This window comes from Ruditapes philippinarum, unplaced genomic scaffold (genome assembly GCF_026571515.1).
Source record: "Ruditapes philippinarum isolate M1 unplaced genomic scaffold, ASM2657151v2 ctg845_1_1_1_1, whole genome shotgun sequence".
NCBI lineage: Eukaryota > Metazoa > Mollusca > Bivalvia > Venerida > Veneridae > Ruditapes > Ruditapes philippinarum.
Window position 1 is genome coordinate 40,434 of NW_026855333.1, and position 9,037 is coordinate 49,470.

Consider the following 9,037-nt stretch of genomic DNA (forward strand, 5'->3'; position numbering starts at 1 on the left):
TAAAATATTAGATACAAATCTTCACAAAATTCCTACAGATAAGTGCTCCGAAAGTTTTTAACAATTGAGTTTTTGAACATATTCACACCTTTAAAACGTTAGGCATTGTTTATCTTTACTCGCCAAAACGCCGCAACAATTATGTATATGAAAGTGTCTTTAATCATGCAATCGGTGAAAATTGATTGAATCTGTCGCCATTTTGTGTAATTGTCAACAAATAGCCGCAGTATGTTAGTGTGTCGCCGATTGGTCAATGCAAACTGCCTCGGATACAATGTGCGTTCTGATTTGTCAATCGCATGAATACATAATGAGAAAGATATACATAGTGAACTCTTGCCTTGAGGCGTGTATTAGACTTTGTTGATGTTGACACACGTTCTTAACTAGCGGATATCAGATGGTATTTGGTTGCAATTGAGAAGTAAACAGAAAAATTGTTTACAGACCTAGCATCGTAGAAAGGTATTGCAGATCACTAAAAAATCGGCGACTTCAAAATGGCTTTAAAGTTTGTTTTAGGGGAAGTAGCTAATCCAAAGGTGACTTTTTGCCCAAGTCGCCCCCTAGCTCAAGCCCTGGCCCAGGTTGCCATTAATTTTTGTCCCCCGGCTGTCAAATATCTAAGTTGTTGTCTCTTGTTTTTATGCCCCCTGCCATATAATGGCTGGGGCATATAGTGTTACCCTGTTCCATCATTCCGTCATTCTGTCATTCCATCATCATCAGTTTCAGTTCATTATCTAAGTAATACCACTTGTCAAATTTCAACCAAACTTGGCAGGATTGATCCTTGGGTGAAGGGCTTCCAAAGTTGTTCAAAGAATTTAATTCCATGCAGAAATCTGGTTGCCATGGCAACCAAAAGGAATTATAAGAATAAATTTAAAAAATCTTCTTGTAAAGACCCAAAAGGCCTAGAGCTTAGATATTTTGCATAAGGCATTGTCTGGTACACTTTTACCAAGATTGTTCAAATTATAGCCCTGGGGTCAAAATCGGCCCCGCCCCCGGGGGTCATTGATTTTCACTATATGTACATATAGTAAAAACTTAAAATAACTTTTTGTAAAGACCCATAGGCCTAGAGGTTAGATATTTTGCATAAGGCATTGTCTGGTAGACCTTTACCAAGATTGTTTAAATTATAGCCCTGGGGTCAAAATCAGCCCTGCCCCGGGGGTCATTGATTTTCACTATACGTACATATAGTGAAAACTTTAAATACCTTCTTGTAAAGACCCAAAAGGCCTAGAACTTAGATATTTTGCATAAGGCATTGTCTGATAGACCTATACCCAGATTGTTCAAATTAAAGCCCTGGGGTCAAAATCGGCCCCGCCTCGGGGGTAATTGATTTTCCTCATATTTACATAGGGAAAACTTTAAAAAAAATTCTTCTAGCAATTGACAAATGCTAGAGGTTAGATATTTTGCATGAAACATTGTGAAGTGAACCTCTTGCAAGATTGTTCAAATAATAGCCCTGGGGTCAAAATTGCCCCAGCCCCGGGGTCATTGATTTTCAATATATACGTATAGTAAAAAATAAAAAAATCTTATTGTCAGAAGGTACAAGGCTTAGAGCTTTATTATTTGTTAAATGATATCATCTATAGGTACTCTACCAAAGATGTTTAAATTTTGCCTCTAGTGTCAAAATTAAAAGTGAACTTTGATATCAGCTGACCTAGATTTTGACAAAGTGTATTACATGTTGTCCTTTGATGCAGTCTTGAAATTTAGGCTGTGTGAAATAGGACCTTCACCACCAAATTCACTAGACTAAACTGCATTGATATATTCCTACTCTGATCTTTTATTGAGTTAACAATAGATTTAACCACTTATCTGATAATAAGAATTAGATATGCATTATTTCAATCTTCAATTGTATAGAAACAAAAAAAATCTGTTCCTACACTACTATTTAGTATTGAATTAATGCGGTGGCATAGCATTTTTTCTCAAATGCAATCTTGTTCAGTTTCCGTTCATTATCTCCCCAACGGTATGACACATTCAACTCAAATTTGACATGGATATGTCAAAGGAATGCTTAGGTCAAGTTTGAATTTGGTCATGGTTTGATGATTTTTGGCAGAGTTATGGCCCTTTCACTTTGAAAATAATAACAGTTGTTTCTGGTGAGCGATTCAGGGCCATCATGATTCTCTTGTACATGTATATATATTTCTTTCTGAATTTTATTTTTCAGTTTAGTATACATTATATCAGCAATTGCCTCACCCCTTTTTGGCTTCCTCATAGACAAGAGTGGCAAGAATGTATTCTGGGTTATTTTAGGCACCTCTGTTACGATAGGTTGTCATGCCATGCTTGCCTTTACATTTATCACACCTTTTGTTGCCATGGTAAGTTTAAGTGCATTTTATATAATCAAAAATTTTATATAATCAATAGACTATCATTGGTATAGAAAGTTATAATTTTGAAAATCATTACAAATATCGTAGAATTTCCAGATAATAACATAGTTCAGTGTTTTTCAATAAAATATTTTAAGATTGGTTCTATGTTTTTTTTTCAAATATTGATTTAAAATACTGTGTGGTTACTATTATAATTTTGGAAAGAAGTTGACATGTTTTATACTACAATTTAATCAAAGCATCTGTACTTATGTATTATGTATCCCAAAATTTTTGGGATACATATAGTCTTCGCCGTCCGTCCTGATGATCCATCTGTCTAACAAGCTTCTCCGGCTTTTACAGGTAAAACTACTGGTGGAATTCCAATGAAACTTAACAGGAGTGATCAGTACCAACCCTAACTGTTCATATTGCCAGCATGTTGCACTTTGCTGCACAAAATGGCCACCAGAGCTTAAAAATAGAAAAACCTTTCACAGGTCAAACTGCTGGTGGAATTTCTATGAAACTTTACAGGACTGTAATGTTTGACACAAGAAAATTTACCATTATATACGCCACCATGTGATCTTTAATTAGTTATGGTAATTAAAACAAGTTTATAAAAACTAAGTTCCAAAAAAGCTTAAAAAAGCAATTAAAAAGTAAATTGATCAACTCCAAAGGCTAATGAATCTCCCACAAAGGATTGTTGGTCAGGATCAGAAAATTTTCTAGAGAATTTTTTAAGAGGTTCTTATCCCTTAGTAATGTCAGTCTCTGATTTCATGAAAGATGGAGACATCAGAATCTCTCTTTGTCTTAATATTAAAAGTAATTCAACTTTCTGTTTGAATATATCTACAGGTAAGTGTATCATTTACACAAGTATTAGCATTTTCAATAATGCTAGGAATTGCCTTTCAAGTTCAAGTAAATAACAATAAAAACTTCCCATTTAATGGAAGTGCCTTGACCTAGGAAATATGTATAGTTGAATCCTATCTGCCACATTCATTTTGCGGCAAAAGATGAAGGTGAATGTGACCTTAAATAATGAATTATCTCTTATTTACTATCCAGCACTTACAAAAGTGGAGTGCACTCTTCCTTGAAACCAAATTACAATGAGTTTAAACTTGGATATTTAGTAGTGGTGACCTAGTGGAAAAACATCTGCCTTGTATTAAAGTTTGTTGTGTTTAAGACTCATTGGATATATAACTAATGACTGAAATACAAATGAGCCGCGTCACAACAAAACCAACATAATGCGTTTGCAACCAGCATGGATCCAGACCAGCCTGCGCATCCGCGCAGTCTGATCAGGATCCATGCTGTTCGCTATCAGTTTTGCTACTTGTGATAGGGTTGGTAAGTGAACAGCATGGATCCTGATCAGACTGCGTGGACGCGCAGGCTGGTCTGGATCCATGCTGGTCGCAAACCCATTATGTTGGTTTTGTCGTGACGCGGCTCAAATTTACTAGTAGCTTCCAACTTTAAAGCGCACTCCTTGTTTATGTCTCTCTGATATCAGTATAGTCTGACTGAACTGGTGTTCTTGTCATCTGAAATTTAAGTAAAGAAGCTAAAATGTGTTGGGCTTTATGACAGTTGCTCTCTTCTGTAAGTAGATACTGTCTGAATGCTTGTTGACCAAGAAGCTGGAATCACTCACTCACTCACTCACTCAATCAATCAATCAATCAATCAATCGATTACTTACTTTGATACAGTTTGGATAGTTGAGGAAATGTAAATGATTTGTACAGTTGTCTGCCTTAAATTTTTAGTATGCCATAAAAATTATCATATTTCATGTCAGAAACACTATTTTCTACAGAAAAGATCATAATTATTTATTTTCACAAGATGATAAAATGGATAAAAGTGTTTGAATTGTATATTAAAACCTTTGTATTTTTTATTTCTATAGAGTGTTATGGGCTTGGCTTATTCTGTATTAGCCAGTGCATTGTGGCCAATGGCATCAATGATTGTTGCTCAGCATCAACTTGGTACAGCATACGGCATGTAAGTTGACAACAATAGCTTTTCTAATTAATCTTCATTTGAAACCATGTATACACATTTGTTATGTTACATCTAATGTATACTTTTACTCTAGATATTTGGCTTAGAACAATTATAATCTTTTTTTAAGTAGTCATTTATTATCTCAAAATTTTTTTTTAAATAGAGGTATTGTTACAGTCATGTTGGCGTTGCTGTTTGCAAACATGTACCTTGATCATAACTTTTTAGCTGGACTATACAAAGCATATGGAGAGCTGTCCTACTCACCCCGACGTCAGCACCCGCGTCCAGATTTCAGATTAAAGTTTTGGTGCAGTAAAAATAACTTTTGTTATAACTTTTTTATTTCTTAAGGTATCAACTTCAAACTTCATATATATGTTCCTTATCAGCAACCATAACTTATGTGACAAGGTTCATAGCTCTCGCACCAATATATCAAGAATTTTCTCCCTTTGAACTTAGAATTTTCCTCAAAAAATATTATTTTTAGCTCACCCATCACAAAGTGACAAGGTAAGCTTTAGTGATCGCTTTTCTTCCGGCATCCGACCTCCGTCCTTCTGCCGTCCATTTGTCCTTCCACCGTCTGTTAACTTTTTACTTTAAACAACATCTCCTCATAAACCGCTAAGCCAATTCATCCAAACTTCACAGGAATGTTCCTTTAGTGGTCACCTTTGAAAATTGTTCAAAAATTTAATTCCATGCAGAACTCTGGTTGTCATGGCAACCGAAAGAAAAAACTTAAGAATCTAAAAAAAAAAGCATAGTGTTAGAACTTAGATATTTGGCATGAAACATCTTCTAGTGAGTGTCTAACAAGTTTGTTCAAATAAAAGCCCTGGGGTAATTTATTTTCCTTATATGTATTTAGTAAAAACAAAAAACTCTTCTTTAACAAAACTCAAAGAGCTAGAGCTTAGATATATGGCATGAACAATCTTCTATTGGATGTCTACCAAATTTGTTCAAATAAAAACCCTGGGGTCAAAATTGGTCGGTCGGGGGGTGGGGTGGTGTCATTGATTTTCCTTATATGAATGGTAAAAACTTAAAAAAGGTAGAGGTTAGATATTTGACATGAAACATCTTCTAGTTGTTGTCTACAAAGTTTGTTCAAGTTAAAGCCCTGAGGTCAAATTGGCTAGCCCCAGGGGTCTTTGATTTTTCTTATATGTATATATTAATAACTTAAAAAAATTTTTTTTTTCTTTTTTATTAAAAGAGAAAAAAAAGAGCTAGAGCTTAGACATTCATGTCCAAACTGTAACTTTTGTCATGCATGGAAGGATTTTAAAATAACTTGGCACAAATGTCTTACATATCAAGACAATGTGTGTCGTGGCTAAGGCTCATGTCCGTCTGTCCGTTCGTGTGTCCCCACTTACACAACAATCATGTCCAGACTGTAACTTTGTCATGTATTGAGGGATTTTGAAATAACTTGGCACAAATGTCTATCTCATAACAACATTTTGTTGCATCCAAGAACCACATCCTTTCTTCAAAGGTCAAGGTCACACTTATATTTTGAAGGTTCACACTTTTACAATTAGAGATTACAGGTACAATAATACAAAGATCAATATTAAGCAATTAGTTACTTTCATTCTCATTTCTTTTCATACTACCTGCATGCTTAAGAAACCATTTTGGGGGCATTCGTCACTTGGGTGACAGCTCTTGTTCTTTTTATTGGTAGTATCAGCAAAATGTCTTTCCTACAGTCTTTGTGTTTAACAATGACATTTTCTTTCAGAATGCAGGCTATTCAGAATCTTGGTCTAGCAACCATATCTATAGCTGCTGGAAGTATTGTAGATTCCAATGGCTACCTTATTCTGGAAGTATTCTTTTTGGCATGGCTTTGTAGTAAGTACTTATTTTCAGTGTTATTGTATATTTTTATATCAAAAGGACATAAGACATTTTTTGTGGAATTTAAAAAAACATTTTTTCAATGATTACAATTAAGATCTAGTAATAGAAAAATTGCCCCGTTTGATACTGCAAACAGTCTTTTATTAGAGCTTTTGTGATCACAATTTGTCTAGCGTCCATCATCTGTCAGTGCTTCCTTGCATCTGATGTCAACTTTTTTTTCAAATGTCTTCTCCTTAGAAACCACTGGGTCAAATTAGATGAAATTTTCATTGGATGTTCCTAGCATGAAGCTCAAATGATTCAGCTCTGTTGAACATCTGAATCAAAAAGGTTTAACAATAGATTTTAAAAATGAACTCTTTAAAAATCTGTTTTCTCTGAAAGCGCAAGACCTGAAGCTTAGATATTTTGTGAGTGTGTCATCTAATGAAACTCTACAGAAATTGTTTAAAATATATTCTTGGGATCAAAAATTGATCCCGCCCTAGGGGGTCATAGCTTTTCCTTATATAATGAATAATTGAAAAAATACTTTTCTGAAAAACTGCAAAGCTATATCTTAGATATTTTGCATGAAACATTGTCTGGTGAACCTATACAAAAATTGTTCAAATTATAGCTTGAGGGTTAAAATTAGTCCCGTCCCGGGGGAACATAGATTTTCATTATATGTATAAAGTAAAAACTTTGAAAAATATTCTCTAAAATAATGAAGGTTAAAGTTAGATATTTGGCATGAAACATGACATAGTAGACATCTATCAAGTTTGATCATACTATAGCCCTTGGGTGAAAATTGACCAGGGTGTCATGGCTTTTCCTTATATATTTAATACTTCAAAAATTTTCTTCTTGAAAACAGCTAGAGCTAAATCTTAGATATTTAGCATGCAACATTGTCTAGTGGACCTTGACAATTTTTTTTCAAATTATAGCCTTTGGGTCAGAATTGGCCAAACCAGAGGGATTTCCTTACATGTCAATAGCAAAAACTTTAGAAAATCTTCTGTAAAATAATGAAGGTTAAAGTTAGATATTTGGCATGAAACATGACATAGTAGACATCTACCAAGTTTGTTCATACTATAGCCCTTGGGTGAAAATTGACCAGGGTGTCATGGCTTTTCCTTATATATTTAATACTTCAAAAATTTTCTTCTTGAAAACAGCTAGAGCTAAATCTTAGATATTTAGCATGCAACATTGTCTAGTGGACCATGACAATTTTTTTTCAAATTATAGCCTTTGGGTCAGAATTGGCCAAACCAGAGGGATTTCCTTACATGTCAATAGCAAAAACTTTAGAAAATCTTTTTCTCTTAAACCATGAAGACTTAATCCTAGGTTTTTGGGGTGAAACATTATCTAGTAGACCTCTACCAAGTTTGTTCAAATTATAGCCCTTGGTTCAAAATTGACCCCGCCCCAGCAGTCACGGCTTCTTATAATTTAGTAAATAGTTAAAAAATCTTCTTGAAAGCAGCAAGGGCTATATCTTACATATTTAGCACAAAACATTATCAAGTAGACCTCTACCAACCAGTGACTTCAGATAAGCAGCCATTGACTTTCATAGCAACCATTGCCTTCCATAGCAACCAGTGACTTTCCATAGCAACCAGTGACTATCCATAGCAACCAACGACTTCCATTGCAGCCAGTGACTCACATAGTTACCATTGACTTTCCATAGCAACCATAGACTTCTTTTGCAACCATTGACTTTCAGTTGTAATCAGTGACTGTCCATAGCAAACGGTGACTTATCATAGCTACCAGTGCCCTCTTTAGCCTTCCATAGCAAACAGTGGCATCCCATAGCAGTTATTGACTCTCATAGTAACCTATCGACTTTCCATAGCAAACAGTCACTCCTATAGCAACTGTTAGCCTTTCATAGCAGCCATTGTCTTCCATAGCAAACTGTAAATTTTTATTGCAACTAGTGACTTCCAGAGCAAACATTGACTTTTTATGTAGCAACCAGTGTCTTTCAAAATAAATATTAACTTTCCGTAGCAACAAGTGAATCTTCCATTGAATTTCATAGCAACCACTGACTTTCCAGGTAACCATTTATTTTGTATAGCAACTAGTGGCTTCTTTAGTAACTATACTTGTCTCCTAGCAATATCAACCAGTTTTAAAAAAAACCAGTGATTTATGATTATATTATTATATGATTTACATGTGCACTATTTCAGATGCAAATATGAACTTTGTGATATCAGTTTAAGATTTAGACTTTACATCTGCTTTACATTTATAGTTTACAATGTTACTTGTCCATTGTCATTTACAGCATTTATAATCAGGTGAGCGATATTAAGGCCATCATGACCCTTTTGTTTATTATTGCTGAATGATACAGTGTTTTATAACTATTACCACTATTCCCTACCAAACAGCAGAATGATCTTTGTTGCTCATGTAATTTTTTGTTGTGATTTCAGTTGCTCTTATTGCTGCAGTATTACTGTACCTGATTGATGCTGCTCAAGGAGGTGTTCTCAATAAATCTGCTAGACTAAGACAGAAAGAGAGGGAATTGGAAGCAACAAATGAGTAAGTTACAAAATGTATTTTCATACCATCAAAAGGTGGCATATAGTGATAACAATATCAATCTGTTTGTTCATCCAGTACAACCTTGTATGTGCTTTACTTCTGCAGCAACTTGTCTGATTTCAAAGAAACCTTCAGGTATCAAACCTAGTTCTACATATCATATA

The 9,037-nt window shown here is 34.7% G+C and overlaps 1 protein-coding gene across 1 annotated transcript in view; it reads left to right on the forward strand.

Moving 5' to 3' along the window:
• LOC132742978 (major facilitator superfamily domain-containing protein 1-like) overlaps window positions 1-9,037 on the forward strand; it is a 50,345-nt gene that overhangs the window by 23,583 nt on the left and 17,725 nt on the right. The window contains exons 9-12 of the mRNA XM_060731481.1: window positions 2,222-2,378; window positions 4,318-4,415; window positions 6,181-6,293; window positions 8,759-8,870. Coding sequence (XP_060587464.1) covers window positions 2,222-2,378; window positions 4,318-4,415; window positions 6,181-6,293; window positions 8,759-8,870 — 480 coding nt within the window. The remainder of the gene's footprint in view (window positions 1-2,221; window positions 2,379-4,317; window positions 4,416-6,180; window positions 6,294-8,758; window positions 8,871-9,037) is intronic.